Source organism: Haplochromis burtoni, unplaced genomic scaffold (genome assembly GCF_018398535.1).
Source record: "Haplochromis burtoni strain Fernald_Lab_line unplaced genomic scaffold, NCSU_Asbu1 Contig_383, whole genome shotgun sequence".
NCBI classification, from domain to species: Eukaryota; Metazoa; Chordata; class Actinopteri; order Cichliformes; family Cichlidae; genus Haplochromis; species Haplochromis burtoni.
This window is the reverse complement of record NW_024582744.1, coordinates 278,449-295,397: the sequence shown is the minus strand read 5'-3', so window position 1 is coordinate 295,397 and position 16,949 is coordinate 278,449. Positions and strand designations below refer to the sequence as shown.

At 38.2% G+C, this 16,949-nt stretch overlaps 1 protein-coding gene and 1 long non-coding RNA gene across 2 annotated transcripts; both read left to right on the top strand.

Annotated features, from left to right (window-relative positions):
* Nucleotides 1-3,493: 3,493 nt before the first annotated feature.
* On the top strand, nt 3,494-15,050 carry rasl11a (RAS-like, family 11, member A). Its single transcript, XM_042212644.1, has 9 exons — nt 3,494-3,814; nt 3,944-4,160; nt 7,468-7,524; nt 7,641-7,723; nt 10,775-10,815; nt 10,899-11,028; nt 11,220-11,295; nt 12,948-13,024; nt 14,319-15,050. The coding sequence occupies exons 2-9, from the start codon at nt 4,004-4,006 to the stop codon at nt 14,463-14,465; spliced, it is 768 nt and encodes a 255-aa protein (XP_042068578.1). The 5' UTR covers nt 3,494-3,814; nt 3,944-4,003; the 3' UTR covers nt 14,466-15,050.
* On the top strand, nt 4,813-6,776 carry LOC121811931. Its single transcript, XR_006052758.1, has 2 exons — nt 4,813-5,791; nt 5,877-6,776. It is a non-coding gene; the product is annotated as an uncharacterized LOC121811931 (long non-coding RNA).
* Nucleotides 15,051-16,949: the final 1,899 nt, after the last annotated feature.

Here is a 16,949-nt window from a genome sequence, read left to right as displayed (position 1 = left end):
GAGCGAAAATTGTATTTATAATAAAACAAATAGAATAGTCCAATCCAATCCAACTTTATTTATATAGCACTTTTAAAAACAACAAAGTTGACCAAAGTGCTTTCCAATAATAAAACAGAGATAGCAGTTAAAACCATACTTTAAGCATACAATGAAATCAATAAACAAAACAAATATATAATTGAAAAAGAAGATAAAAATAAATCAACATGAGTAGAATAAACAATAAGATATACAATGAATAAGATTAACAAAGTAAAAAGATTAAGAATGACAACAGCTGACTAAAAACTGACTACAAACTGGCTCTGATAACACTCCTAGAAGCCTTTGAAAAAAAGTGTGTTTTAAAAGTGATTTAAACATTTCAAGTGTTGGGGCCAGCCTAATATGGAGGGGCAGTTTGTTCCATAGTTTGGGGGCCACAACAGCGAAAGCTCGGTCCCCTCGGTGTTTCAGTCTCGACATGGGGACAGCAAGGAGTGACTGGTCAGATGATCTGAGAGATCTTTGTGGAGTGTATTGGTGTAAAAGGTCTGACAGGTAAGACGGAGCCAGGCCATTTAAGACTTTAAAAGCAAGCAATAAAATTTTAAAATGAATTCTAAAATGGACAGGCAACCAGTGTAAGGAGGCAAGAACAGGGGTAATGTGCTCATGTTTGCGTGTCCCTGTCAACAGGCGAGCAGCAGCATTCTGGACCATTTGCAAGCGCGATAGTGAAGCCTGATCAATACCAATATAAAGTCCATTACAATAATCAAGGCGAGTGGTCACAAATGCGTGCAAAACTCTCTCCAAGTCACAAAAAGAAATAAAAGGTTTTACTTTAGAGAGCTGCCTCAACTGAAAAAAGCTTTTTCTCACCACTGTATTTACTTGTTTGTCCATTTTAAGAGCTGTGTCAAATTTTACTCCAAGGTTGGTGACAATTGATTTGACACACGATGTAAGAGGACCCAAGTCAGATGGAGGGACACCAGGTCCATTCGGCCCAAATATAATGACTTCAGTCTTCTTTTCGTTAAAGTTTAAAAAATTCAAAGCCAGCCATGCTCTGATATCCTTAAGACATTCTAAAATAGGCCTGAGGGGGTTAAGGTCACAGAATAGTAAGACTGAGATTGTGCTAGATACTACCGTAGTGCAAATTGCATTCATAATAATATCAGGGCACAGCTTCCCTGACTTCTAAAAACAAGAGTTGCATGCACAAATGTAAATTTATGTTGGATTCACTCAGATAGGCTGTGGTGTTTAAATGGTTGTTAGTTGGTGCTAAAGTGTGACAAGAAAATATCCTGCTACACTATTAAACCTACATCACCAGGTTGAACTGTTAACACAAGGCAGGATGGATCCATGCTTTCATGTTCTTTACACCAAATTCTGACGCTACCATCCAAATATGGCAACAGTCATTGAGATTTATCAGACAAGGTAACACCTGGTGTGGTCTTCTGCTGCTGTTCAGAGATGCTCTTCTGCATACTTTGGCTGTAATGAACAGGTACTTGAGTTACTATGCATTATTATCAGCTCGAAGCAGTCTGGCTGTTCTCCTCTTACCGCTGGCATCAACATCAGTAGATATTTTCAATAGAAGTTGAAAAAAAAATCCACTAAAATCTAATACGCCACATTTGACTTTTTCATATTTTCTGGATACTTTGTGTTTGTTTTGGTAATATATAACATCTGACCCACATTGTCTCACACAGGTATCCTGATTATTAAATGAATAATAATTTTAAAAAAAAAACTAGAATATGAAAGAGAAGACTTAAATGAGACCAAAAATCAAAGTCGTAAAACAGACTATAGTTACACCAAGAGCTTGATAAAGAGTGATTTAAGGGTGGACTTGTAAAATCTATACTGAACTATAATGAGTGATCTGGATGAGGGCTTGGAGAGTGACGAAGGAGAGGCTTGCAGACAAAATCATGTTGTGGAGCTGTTTTATTGTTTCCAGTTAGTTTGTGTTTCTTTGTTAAACTTTTGGTCCCGACTGTTGAAACAGTGATGTGTGAATAACAAATTTGCAAAACTTGATGCAATCACATAATTAGACAAGTTAACTAACTTATCAATATAAGTTAGTTAACTTGTCTAATTACACTAATTATTGTCTATACACTAATTATTTCTCACAACTCAAGAAAACTAAAATCCTGTCAGGAGTTAATCTACTGACACTCTTATTTTATTTTGAAGGTTAAACACCCGTGGTTTTCCGGTTCTAGTGTCGCCGTCTGACTTCGCTGCCGTCCACTCGGGGAAGCTGAGAGGGAGGGTCGCCTACTCACAACTCAGGCGGACTGAAGTTAGTTGGATTCTGTGCATGAGGCTGTATTTGGCGGGCGGTGCTTCCTGTGTCAGAACCGCTGGAGGAATAAAAAGCGTGTGGGTTGTTTTTTGTTTAAAATGAAATAAAATGCCTTTCATTACATTCCACTGCTAGCATCTAATACGAGCACTTATTTTCAACCCTTTTCAAAATCAAAAATATTATTAAAACATTTCTGTGGTTCTGAGTAGTTATTTGTCACAGTTATGTCTTAATCTATAAATAAAAGTATTACATCTATTTTAAACAGACAATCGTAAAAGCTTTTTTCTTAGCTATTGCATTTTTAATAGCTTAAATTATCATGTCAATTGTATATTTACGCAAAGATTTAAAAAGAAATATTGAAATTACAAACAAAATAAACACATGTAACCATTGTAAAGTTGGGCAAAGTACATTTTTACATTTTTAAAAGCTTCTGAAAGTCTTGTGTGAAACTGAATGAGTGTTCAGTGTGATGGCGACTATCTTTAACAATCAAAAATGTATTAAAATGTGTGTGTTGTTTTTTTTTAAATCTACGACAGGGGTGTGAACCGAAATTACAATAATTTTAAGATAAACTCTTGACTTTTTGCTGTATTTACATGAGTTTTAAACCTGATAAAGTGTCTTTTACAAAACTTTTACATTTTACATTTTTTTGTTTGGGTTCCTAGAAAACATTTCACTCAGTTATTTGTTTATTAGTAACACCTTGGTGGCAAGTGGGTTTTGATTTTGGACTCAACTATGAAGATAAAATATATGGCAAACAATGGCAAAAATAAAGTCTCTGGGAAGATGGAAGAACAAACAGGTGAACAGTAGAAGGCTTAAAAATTCTCATGAATAAATGAATACATAACATTTTTAAAATGGAGAAAATGCCGATCAAAACTTTGTACTACAACTGAATCTGTCTATCTGTGCAAATCAAAAATGTTAAAAAATAAAATCTCCTTGGAAAGGTCACGTGATTAATACAGAAATGGTCTTCCAACACAATGAAAGCACAGAACGTGTGAATGAGCTAAGGAGACATATTTATTATTAATATTAGTATTTGGCTCACAGGGCTTCGTCTTGCTCTGCGTGTTTGTTTTGCAGCTTCGTTACTTACTAATCACGTGTTTTATCAGCTCCCAGAAGCTTCAGGATGTCTGATTCCAGACCGGGAAGTGGAGCTCGATTTAGACCGGTCTCACGGGAATTTTATAGGGGACGGTTCAAAGTCTACATCCCTCCCTCTCTGCCTCTTTCTGCTCTCAGTCAGAGGCATCTGGAATCGCTGCGGATCGGAATCCTTTTCTCTTTTTTATTTGTTTCAGGCGTCAAAAGAGGGCAGGGATGCCTGTTTGTGAAGTGAGTGAAAAGGATCCACGAAGCTTTTCACTCAGTGGAGGAAAACTTTGAACTGGAACTGGGATACTTGGAAGATAATTTGGATTTTTTTTCCCCGGATAAAATAGTTTTTCTATGGTAATTTCACAACACGTTTAAAGCTGCTAGAAGCGTGAATAATCCACAGGCTACCTCAGGAGGTCCGGTGTCCTCTCTACAGAGATATTATGTGCGCGCTGGAGTAATTTTTCCCCTCTCTGGGTCCAGGGATTTGTTTTTTATTTTTCTAGTGAGAGCAGGGCTGAGCTGAGGGCAGAGGGGAGCTAAATGCGGCTGACTGGCGACCCTGCACCGGGAACCATGAACAGCAGCGGGTCTGGCAACTTTCTGCTGGTCCCCATACCGGAGTACCCCCTGCTGGACTGCGTGCCCAACAAGACGGTGAAGATTGTGGTGCTGGGAGCGAGCAACGTCGGGAAAACCGGTACGGGGAGGAATGGAGGGGGGGGGGGGGGGGGGGGGGGGGGGGGGGGGGGGGGGGGGGGGGGCCGGGGGGGGGGGGGGCTGTTTTTTAGTCAGGTCGTTTCGTGAAATTAGGATTCAAATGAATGCGGGAAGTTTTGCACGGGAACTAAAGCTGATTTGACGCGTTGTGGGGAACTACTCTGGGAAAACTGTGGCTTGGATTTTAACATGACGACTATGAACAATCCTGCATGGTTCGTTCTAATTTAAATATTCTGATTAATTAAGGTAGAAATATTTGCAAATGCCTGCCGAAAATGCATACCGGTAATGATCGCCAGGGGGCGACAAATCCCATTGTTTACATGATCAATTTAACTCGTTTTCGTCCACTTTAACGGCTCTTAATGAGTATATCAAGTTGTAGTTGAAGTATCTAAATAATTTCACAGAAACTATACGAATCAAAAAGTATTTATTGACAATTAAAAGCCATGCACTGATAACTTTACTCAAGCATTTTGGACAAAAACAACTGATGAGCAGCAAAGATTTTAGTGCATGCTAGGCAAATGTATTTTTATTTTTATGTTAAAAGTGCATGAGGTACTAATTAACATAAGCACCCATATAGTATGGTAGGCAATATTGCGCTACCAGCCGGATGTGTGCCAGATTTAGGCACACACTCTAATATTCATTTGCATTGCCTGGCATGTTGATGGCATTAACAGAGGGCGTAATCAAAATAAACATAGAAAATATATATACCACTATCAATGTATTTATTCATTTGCATCAGTTAATGAAGCCATGTTTATCTATTTATTTTAAGATTAGTTTAAAAAAAATGTAAAATATATTTTAGGAAGTAGTGCTTGGTTCTGCGTTCAAACTCTTATTTTGAAAAGTCAAAAATGGGGAGTAATTTGGATATCTTATCCACTCAAAGTACCTATCAAAACAGCTTAATATTGGCACTGAGTATAGTCTTCAAAGTAAATATAGATACTGTATTGCTATAATGTAACTACCTGAGTGGGACCCTTCAGAATAAAAGTATCCAACATGAGGAAAGGAAAGACTATAAATGGCAGCTTCTGTTCGATTGTTTTATTTTAGATTTCAGGAATCTTTAAGCATACGGCGGCTTCTCAGAATACATTTGATGCCCTGCAGTCAGAAAGCGCAGCACTGGCTCTCAGTAACAGACTAAACAGATCAGCCAGGGGAGCAGCAGAGAGTAAGCTTTAGTACAAGAGGCTCATTTATCTCACTGGAGGTAAGAGACTGAGCTACAGTTATAATAAAGCTCAGATTGGAACATGAGAGCGAGAAGGCTGCAGAAAGCGAAGGAAGAGCTAAAAGATTCCCACAGAAATGATCAGTTCATCAGTTAGTAGTAAACATTCAAAGTAGTTGTGGCCCACATGATGCACCCTAATGATGCCGCTGTGATATCACCAAGGGAGCCTTAACTTGAGTTTATGACTTGCACTTTTATGATGCATCGGTGTCATGAACCACAGTTGTGGTGTTAAAAGACAAAAACATTTTACCTGACACAAAAGGCGTAATGTAAGATGCAACCTAGTTGCATTATGGGAAATATAGGAACCAGGATTTGTGGGTGCTCCAATGGCTCATGCTGTGCTACTACATGTCCAGTATTTTAGAGGTGTCTTGTCTCACTGGTCAATGATTAAATGACATGTTGAAGCTGTTAGCTGATAAGAAATACTTTCAATGTTTTTTAAAATATCAAAATGTAGTTAAAGTTTATACTGCAGCCTATTCATTTAACCTTTTATCGGACAGCACATGGATGCTCGAAGTCGAAGAAGTTTTTACATGGTTAGGGCAGCACTGGGTGTAGAAGAACAAACTCACACATGCATTAATACAAATGCAGTCGTGTGAAAAACAGAGTTTCATAGGAGTTTCTGCATGCCTGTGGAAAAAAAAGTAGACTGCATGATTTAATAGCTTGTAGCATTTAGCAGCAATAACACAAAGTTATTGTTTGTTGACTTTATTTCTCCAACTGGAAGAATTGTGACTGACTCTTCTCTGCAAGGATTCGTTCATGCACAGCTCTCTTAAGGTCTCATCATAGCATTTCTGCCAGGTTGAGGTCTGGACTTTGCTTTCTTTTCTTTTTCAGCCATTCTGTTGTAGATTTGCTGTTGCGTGACCTAATTTTGCCCAAGCTTTAGCTGTGGGCCAGATGTCCTCACATTTGACCCTTTGGTATACAGAGGAGTCATGATTTACTCAGTGGTCCTGTGGCTGCAAAACAAGCGCAAATCATCGCACTTGACAGCTGTAATGGGATGTTTGTGCTGATATGCTGTGTTTGGCTTTCTCCAGACGTGGTTCTGTGCATTATGGTCAAACACCTAAACTTTGATCTCGCCTGTCCAAAGGACTTTGTTTTTGGTTTTCAGAAGAAACTTTGCAAGCCAAAGCCGTGCTGCCACGTTCTTTTTAGAGAGAAGACACTTTCTCCCTTTAACCCTTCCAAACCGTCCGTACTCGTTCAGTCTTTTTCTAATTGTACTGTCAATACTTTACATGCCTCAGTTGGCATAAATGTTGGACTCTGAGATGGACCTCTGCACTTTTTTTTTCTTTTTTCAGTTTCTCTGAGCAAAGCATCAATGCACACACAAACTAATAAAGCTTTCAGTTTGAACCTTTTGATTAGTATTGGTCCTTTAATTTCATGCCTTTATCTGAAATAAGAACAATAGTTGTTAATATGAAGCTACAAGTTATCTCTTGAGGCATGTGGACCATTATTATGTTGCTTATATCTCTTGTGAGTCCTTTATTGTTTTAAATCCAGTCACTGAATCATTCCAGTGACCTTTTTATATGTATTATTCATGGTGTCATCTGTTGGTAGCCTACAGAAAGATAAACCTCTCCTTTGATGGAGTGAATGGGGTGGTATCCAAATAGATATATTAAGCCAAACTCCCACTCCCAAAAGACTGAAAGTTAGAAAAACAGTGTTCAGAATCCAAACACCCAGAGGTGGATGAGGCAATCATTTACCAATAGAAGATGATTCAAATTCTGAGTATTGGTGAATCATTTCTCCCTTCAGACTTTTGGACTCTTTTGTTTAGATACTAAAGTCTTGAAAATCAAACTTATGTAGCAGTGCTCGGGGAAAGTGTTAAATAGATCAGAAGGTTACTGCAGGGCATTTGATTTTTCTGTAACAGAGGTTTGGATTCTGGACAAACTCTGTGCTCATTCTTCTTGTTACTTTTTATTCTTCTTTTGCATCTCTAATTTTTCTTTTTGTTTCTTTTTAGCTTTGATTGTTAGGTTTCTGACCAAGAGGTTCATTGGTGATTATGAAGCAAACACAGGTGAGTTTCTGCACATCTGACTGTACTCACTGACTGAGTTCCCTCTGTAAAAGTCCACTGTTATAGAAAAAAAAGTTGATCCGTTCATCACTCCGCCTCAATCTCTGTGTCTGCAGGGGCACTCTACTCCCGAAAGGTCACGCTGGAGGGTGAGGAAGTGTCGCTTCAGATCCAGGATACACCTTGTGTCGCTCTCCAGGTAAACAGGGGGCTGTAGCCATGTCGTCATCCTGGAGATTAGCTTGCATTATGCTAACTGCATGAAAGTACCAAAATATAACTGAAACATACAGACGGCTGATATGACAGGTTTCAGACTTGATTTAGAAAGTTATTCAAACTATTTCTAGATGTTAAAATTGAAAGAAAAAAGAATATTTTGGGAAACTGCTGCAAACATCTTTGTTCAGATCTTGTGTCAAAATGTCCTTTAACCACACCACAAGGAAGCACTGAGAATATAAATGATCATAGATCAGTTAGAGTTAGCTTGATGGGGTCAGAAATGTAGGAGATAAGTAAGCCACCATCAGGAAATTAAGGCACTGGCTTTAACTGAGACCTGTTATTGATTAGTTCGTAATTATTGTCACTTCTCATGATTATGAGGTGGGAGGCTGTTGTGGCTGTGTATCGTTCTTCCACGTGCTACCGAGGCCACTGTTTGGCTATCTCAGGTACAAAAGCCTCGCCTACCTTCTCTTCAAATGTTTTATTTATAAAGGGGAACAAATCAGAAAAAAGCTGATGATGATGATGCACATACAATATATCCTAAAAGTGTGTTGTTTTATTTCTAAGCTTTTGTACCATTACGATTAGAGTTACCTGCCTCTGTGCACATAGTTCTAGATTCATTTGCCAATAACAGGACTGACATTTGTTCTTTTCCTTCGTTTTTTTTTTAAATATCCTGTAGATATAACAATAATATGCTGTTGTGAACTTCCTTGACTGATAATTTGGATGTGAAAATCTGATACTGTGCTAGCTTTAATTTGTGGGGTTAAAAAGTTCCAAAGGGATATCTCTTTCTTGCATCATTGCCTAATTTAGTAAAAGTCGTACTCCCCAAAGTCCCCAAATATTCCCATTTAAAAAAAAAAAAAAAAAAAGTCATCTCAAAGCCATTTTAGGAAAGTATTGAAGTATGAGGAAGTACTTCAAATACAATCTCCTCACACATGATGAGTTTAATGAGTGCAACGTGCCACACAGCTTATCCTGCTCAACGGCCTGTTTACAAAACCAAGCTTCAGAGCTGCTCATTTCCTACACGGGGGGAGATAACAGGGCAAGGAGGTCTCTCCTGGCAGGCTGGACCACCTCTCAGAGATTAGACAGAAATAACTGACGTGTGAGAGAAGCATGAGTGTTGAATGTGTGTGTCGAGGTCAAGCAGTTAAGGGCTTTTTCGTAACCTTTTATTGGGTGTTTTCTAAAATGTGGTGTTTAAAAAGCAAATAATGGAAACACACTTTGCTTGGTAAATTTGTAGGTAGAGTTCAGATAAGATAATAAATTGGGTGGTCTGATGGATTGAGTTCAAAGTCAGAAACAGCTGGCACATGTCCACAAGGAGGCATTAGTCATGGAAATAGTTCTAGTACAATTACTATGTGCTTGGCCACTTTGAACAGGAAAATCACCGTGGATGGGTTTTAAACAATCATAACATCACAGGTGTGAAATGGTTATATTCGTTTGTGTTGGGCATGATTTTTTTGTTTTTGGTCTGACGTGTTGCATGCAATTCTGCAGCACGCACAGTTGTGTTCAGAAATCCAGTCATCATGAGCATACGCAAGAATGTCACTGTAACTTTGGTCTTTTATTGACTTTAAACAACAAGAACTAGGTGTACAAATCTGAATTTATTGTAGACTTTCTCTGAACCACACATTCTCAAATATATACAAACATTCATGTGACTAACTTCACAAGACAAAGGCCTTTTAACTTGTTGTTAGTGATGATTGACTACAACTAGTTGTTTCCCTTTGTCAGCATAAAAAGGATTTGTTTGACAGCACTCATTGGACTGAGCAACAGTCAGAACAACGAGAGAGTTCAAGCAAGATCTGAGAAGAAGAATTATAGATTTTCACAGGTTGGGAAGGTCTCTTGGAGCCATTTCTAAACAACTGTAGATTCCAGGATCATCAATTCAAACAACTGTACATAAGTACAAGTTATTTGGATGTGTCAACACTTTGCCAGGGTCTGGAAAAAGGTCCAAACAATCATCCTCAAATGACAGGAAACTAGTTCAGATGTTCAGAAAAAAAACGAGGGACCATGAAGGCTGGCATGAACTGCTGGAACACAAACATCACTCTCCTTAGTCAAGTCAGTTTTATATCGCCATGGACAAATTTGCAGCTGCCCAAATACCAATGGTACTGAGACATTGTACAAAGTAAATTAAATAACAACGGAGGAGGACTACCGCCAAGTTCTTCAACTTCATTACAAATCAACAACTAGATGGTTGAAACTTGGATATAATTCATTCTCTGAGCAGAACAATGATTCCAAACAGACATCAAAATTTGTTTTGATGGATGAAGCAGGCTAGCATTAAACTTCTGGAACAGCCTTGCAACAGCTCAACCTAAACCAATTTTTGTGGATTGTGCTTAAAAGCCGCGTCTGTGACATCAAACCAACCAATTTAACTGAACTCTACGAATTCTACCAAGAAGATTGGTCAGAAATCCACAAAGAGTTATGCCACGAATTTGTTGATGATGACAAAAAGTGTCTGGCTGACATACAACTTGCTAGAGACCTTTAACCAAGTATTAATGGGGGTGAGTGCATATATTTGAGGCTGTATCTGTATAGAAGAATAAAATTAGAAAAGAGAGATAACATAAACATACAAAACTTAGGCCATGCAATAATGACAAATGGAAAAAAGGGGCTTGAAGGAGCAGTCTATGATGGGAAATCTGGATCTATAGCAGCAAAACTAAATGCACAGTAGGGGAGACTGAAAGACAAAGCCACTGCCTCCCATTCTACTTATAGAAACTCTAGCAACGAGAAGTAAGCCTGCAATCTGAGAGCGCGAAGTTCTCTATTACTCTAGGATTGCATGGTACTGCAAGTTCTTCAAGATACGATGGTTCCTGATTATTCAGAACTTCGTGTGAAGGAGAATTTCAAATTAAGTTCTAGATTTGAATATGATCCCCTTTCTAGTACCTGTTAGCAGAACTACAGAATGTTACTGTGTGTTTTACAGGACGATGCTGAGGGTCTGTACTGTCAGGAGCAGATCAACAGGTAAGACTGGAAACACACGAATATGAATTTGAATTAAACACAGTGCACTATGCTAACCTCCACTATGATAACTGGGCCTGCAGGTCAATCTACTGGGCAGATGGATATGTGCTGGTTTTCTCCATCACAGACCACAACAGCTACAGAACCATCCAGCCACTGTACCAGCATGTCAGACGTATACACCCCTCTGGAAACATACCGGTTATACTGGTTAGTTATGCGATCATTAGAAACAACCTGGAAAAAACAACAACCTAGTGATATTCTTTCAGTTATTTTATTTAAAATGTCTCTGTTTCTGTTCATTCAATCTTTAGTGCAAGACAGACCAGACAATACCAGACACCTACTAACCCCAATCCTATAATCTAATCTGTTGTGTCATCTGTAATCTGCTGCAGGTTGGCAACAAAAGTGACCTGCTCCGAGCCCGACAAGTGCCTGCAGATGAAGGCGAGACGTTAGCAGCTTCATTAGGTGGGAGTTTCTTCTACTTCTGTACCACCAAACCTTTGCCCACTAATCAAAAGAGATATTTCTTCAAAAAGGAAGCCCGACTGCTCCAGTTTGTGGGCATTAATGTGTTAAAAATGTCCTCTACTAGCAATAAAATATATCACAAGGCTAAATGTTTAACACATAATATGTCCTACCACTAAATGGTAAATGGACTGGTTCCTTTTACTCTACCAGAACACTTTTTACAACATGCTTTATTCACCCATTCATACAAATGCTTTTTCTATGCGCAAGTGCATCAGAGAGCAGCCTGGGGTTAATATCTTGCCCAATGATATTTTGGCATGCAGACTGGAGCAGCACAACTTTGGCTCTTTGCAAGTATCTGCACAGATAGCCTGCTAATGCTAAGCTAACCAAAAATCCAGAGTTATTTTAAAGCTGAATGAATGCCAACCACAGCCCAGCAGTATCGATAATTGAATTGGAATCACTAAATCTTATCAATTCTCAACAGTGGTAGCTGGTGTTGAGAATTGAGTAACATCACCATCAATTGAGTAACATTGAGTAACATCACCATCTATCCTCTGAAAATCTTCATGTAGTTTCAAATTTTAAAAAAAAGGTTAATAGCATATATGTTTATGTCTCTGTGGAGTTTAGAAAGTGCAACTAAGATCATTAAAAAACATAATTTCATATCACTACTGCGATTGAATTGTGAAGTAGACAACGGTAGCATAAATAAAATATTCTTTTTCAAATAACCCATGAAATTTAGAGAGTGGATAAGCAAAATACAAGCCATTTATTCAGGCTGATAAGACTCCAAAATGCAAAGAAGTGCACCCCAGGTTCATGAAGAAACAGAAAGAGCAGAGATGACAAAAATACAAAAACTGAGGGGGAGGAGTGGACTATTTATACACATGAGAATACAAAAGAAGGAGACTAATGAGTAAAATTATTGTTTCATGTAATGTGGCATAAGAGTCCTAAATGCAAATAAAGGCACACTAAGGCTGCATAGAAACGCACAGCGAGGGTAAACTGACAACTTAGGGGAAGGACTGTACTGTTTATACACATGAGGAAATCAGACAAGTGGAAGGAACTGGTGGAGCAAAACACAGGTGAAGACGATCAGTGACATTGAGACAGGAGAGTAGGGTACTGTAAGTCAAGCACAAGACACGGGAGACAAATAACTAACAAAGTAAAACATGATGTGAATACCTATCGTGAAGCAAGGGAGCACAGAAACAAGAATGAACAGGACGAGGCAACAGAAAGTGGACTAATTAAACTATAAAAACAAGTAGCAGCTACAGCTGAAATATAACAACTAATGGCTCAAAATGCTGTCGAATAAATGTAAATAAAAACTAACAAACTAAGAAACGAACTCAGTGTTTAAGTTCAGAGTTTTTTTTTTTATAGTTATTTTTAGCCAATCTCTTCTTTACCTTGTTTTATGTAAATAATTTCATGGTCATAAAAATATGACCATGAATAAAAAATCTTGACCCCTTTATTGATTTAACTTCTCAGACCTGTATATACAGTATGTGATATATCTTAACTATATACTGCATGATATCTAATGAATTACATTTCTGTGCTAAAGATAAGAGTGGCCCTAATCTGAATGTTACTTCTGCTCACAGGAGGAGTTTACTTTGAGGTCTCAGCCAGAGAAAACCACGAAGGAGTCCATGCTGCCTTCCTACATCTCTGTCAGGAGGTGGGACTTTGTTTTTGCTGATATTTGTTAGTCCAAAATGCTAGAATTTGACTTAGCTATCGGTGTATTCTGAGTCCAACCAACTATGTGGGACTTTCTGCTTTCTGTGAAAATGGATTTCATTTCCCCTTGATGCCCATAAATACAGAAAACACAGAAAAGCCATGTGTTGGTCCAGAAAGGATCACAAAAAGCCCATAATAGACTGGTTTGTATATTTGTTTTTTCTAGTGGAGTAATTTTTGCCCAAGTGGTTTGTTTCATTTTGGGTATGTTTAGACTTTCTGCTTCCTTTCGTGGCGCTGCAGAGAGTAGGTTCCCAAACGCTGGCTTGTTGAATCATTGTGTAAATCTGCGGTTCTCTGTAGCTTTTTGAGTCTTTCAGGTCATTGTTTTGGTTTTCAGTTCCAGCTTTCATTAAGTTTAAAGTTTGGTTTTAATGGTGTATTTTTTGGATAAGGTTTTTTTTTTCCTAATACAGACAACGCTTGAGAGATTTCACATGACAAGGCAGGAAGTGGTAGTGGTGATATAAGTTACACTCACTTAATTTTGATGGAGTCTGGGAGAGTGGTTGTCAGATTGCAGGATATGAGATCTGTATGGGTGCTGCTAATTGTCACATGAGGAATGCATGAAAATATTTCAGTGTTTTGAGCAGCAATAGTCCTTTGAAGGGAGTGAAAATAAGCAGTAAACACAATACTAACATTGTATCAAGCTTATATGGTCAACGTGCTGTTCCTCTACACTTACTGTGGAGGAACGTCATTAATTCAGCCAGGTAACTTCAGGCTTACCCCACCTTTTGATGGAATATGTCGTCGTGGTAACTGCAAATATAACCTTCTGACCAATCAGTTCTCCACAAAAGTGTCACTTTTCCTGAAAGTGTGCCGGCAGAGTCTAAACCTTTTCTGTAGTGCCTAATATCTTTGTGTTTCCCTGATAAGCTTTAGTAATAAAGACTTTTAGACTTAACTTTATTCCTTTTTTTTTGTTTCCTGTTAACTGCAAACATATTTACAACAATTTTATTATTATAAACCCTTAAATGTCATCTTAAAACAGGACACCTGTTTGAACTTCTGTCATATTTGAACATAGTCTAAGCCTTTGTTTGAATCCAGTGGAATATAAACCAGATTTGATTTCAAACATTCATTCAAACTTAATTTTCTTCCAGTACTGACTTGAATTAGTTTAGCAGGCATCAGTTTTAAATTGCAGCAAAACTGACTTGTTCTCATATGTGATTACATTTTGGCAAGTCTGTCTGTCTTCTGTCCCGCAGGTGATCCGGGCACTGGGAGGAGGGAATGGGGAGAAGAGAAGAGGAGGACTCCACCTGGCCAGACCCAAATCTCCCAACATGCAGGAGCTGAAGAGGAGGTTCAGGCAGGTCCTCTCCTCCAAAGTCAAATCAGCCACGACCATCTGAGTGCAGTACGGGCTGAAAAATGACAACCTGCAGCCGGGCATGTGGCGGAAATAAGAGCTAAAACGCCAAAGGGAAAAAAAACATCACAAGAAGAGTTTTATGTTTCGAGATATGGAGCCATTACTGGCATGAAAAGACATGGTGTGTGTGGTGATCAAAGCTTCTCGAGAGCACGAGTCGTCCTGATCAGAAAACAAAGCCTTTCTGGCAGGCGAGCTCTTCTGGAAGGGACTTGTGGTCAACACGACCTCTTTCCAGACTTGAGTACAGCAAAGACGCTGCCCAAAGCTGAAATGACAGATACGGCCAAACAAACAGCTTGTGTTGTATCAGAAACTTTGCATGTTTGTCATGAAAGGCAGCAGAACTTTCTGACACGTTTATGTCTTATTTCTTTCCGGTTAAAAGCCAATGAATACATCGTGAACAAAGTGAATTAAATATACCAAAAACAGCGAAGACGTATCAGATTTATCCGGTTTGTTTTACATGACTCAACATCTCTTATTTCATCTCTCAACTGTGTTACATATTCATTGTTTTGTTTTGTTTTTTACTTACTGGGGAATAAAATGTTACTCAAAAGACATCGTTTTGTTTCTTTTTCCTATCCTGGGGTCAATCCAGTTGAGAATGATGACATAGTTCAGTGTTTCCTGAAACCAAATATATGAAATATGAGTCTCCTTTCTCTCTGAGACATGGTGTTCTGAACTAAAACAGGAAATGACCCAACGAGGCAGGCGTTCAAGGCTATAAGCTGAGACAAATGCTGGCATTTGATGACAGGAAGGAAGTCCTTTTGTAACAAAATAAACTCCTGATATTTATGGAAGATCAATGCTGTCAATAATAAAACACACACACAAGCATGTTTTGTATTCAAGCAATATCTGTTATTTAGTTAATTTACTTGAACTTTAAACTGTAATTGTCCTTTTAAATTTAAAATATACAAGAAATCTGGGTATTTTCCATTTTATTAACTTTAAAAAAAATGGCGTAAATTAGTTCATTTCGTTAGCTTCATAGCATAAGTGCCTAAGTCATTTTTTTGTGTTTTCGGAAAACAAGACAAAACTAATTTTCTAAATATCACATGCATATTTTTAATTGATATTTTCAATTTGACCAAAAAATGACTTAGGCACTTATGCTATGAAGCTAACGATTTTCATTTTAGCATTAACTGAAAATGATCTTAAAGCATGATATTTCAGAAAACACACTTATTTCATAGGACAGGTGCACAGCAGAGGTTGTCCATCATCAGTAAATAAAGATTTATAAATCTCTTTTCCACGAGGGGGTAAATTTATAAAGGGCCCAACAATACATATGGATACCAAAAATAAAACCCGAGAGACTAAAGAATTCTGCATCATATGTAAGTTTATGTACTTTTGAAAAGTATGAATTTTAACGTCCCGTCCAGAGTTTGAACAACACAAAAAAATGGAATTAGAGATGGGTTCCTTATGAATTGCCAGTTCAGATTTGTCTTAAAATCACATGTATTAAACTTAATTTGATACTTTTTAATATCTGCAACTGTAAACGTCTCTATAGTTCAACGTTTTCATAAATTAAAGCATTACTATCAGCACCACCATCACTCCCAACACCATTATCGTCATCACGGTTGTCTTTATTATCATCTATATGGATATTTAATATAGATATGTGAAGCCATAAATATCATATGACTTATATCCATATAAAATACAAGAAATATGACTCAGTCTACCTCATTGACTCTGTACTTTGCCTGTGATTTTGACAGAGTAAACTTTTCCACTATAGCTCAGTCCACACAATCCAAACTCTAGGTGTGACTTCATGCTTAAGTGGCTCTAAGTGTGGAAAGTTTTTCATCTCTGCTGCTTTTAAACAACAAGGTTAAGGTGTTATTTGGGTTTTATGTTGCTCCAGAGGATTTTTCCTTCCCAACGAGAAGGCATTTCTGGGCAAGTCCCAGCTATTTGGTGACAAGAGACACTGCGCTGCGCATAACAGTCAGCGGGAAACACAAGTCCTGATCTTATTATCCTGTTTGTGGTTAAAAACCCAACAGTGTTAATGAACTGATGGATTTAAAGTGTCTGTGCTTTCAGGGATTGGTCCAAAAGGAAGTGGGGATGCTGTTTGTGGTGTGTGTTTGAGTGTGTGTGTGCTTTCTGCTGTTCTCATGACCTCTCCTTGCTGAAACACAACATATTCCCAGTAAAGATAAATTCCTCAGCATCTGGAATTTCTTTGTTGGTCACTGAACCACCACCCCAGCCCTTCGGCACTACACACACACATTCATGTGCTTAAAAATTGTCTGTTGACCCCAACTTGTGACTTTTTGCCCTTTGACCTTTTTAAAAGTAGTGGAATCAATCCGAGTTGCTCATGGATTATGAAAGCTACAGAGAAGCCATGGATGGGACAAAAAGCATGTGTGTGTGTGCTCGTGTGTGTTTGTATGCCTTATGCTGT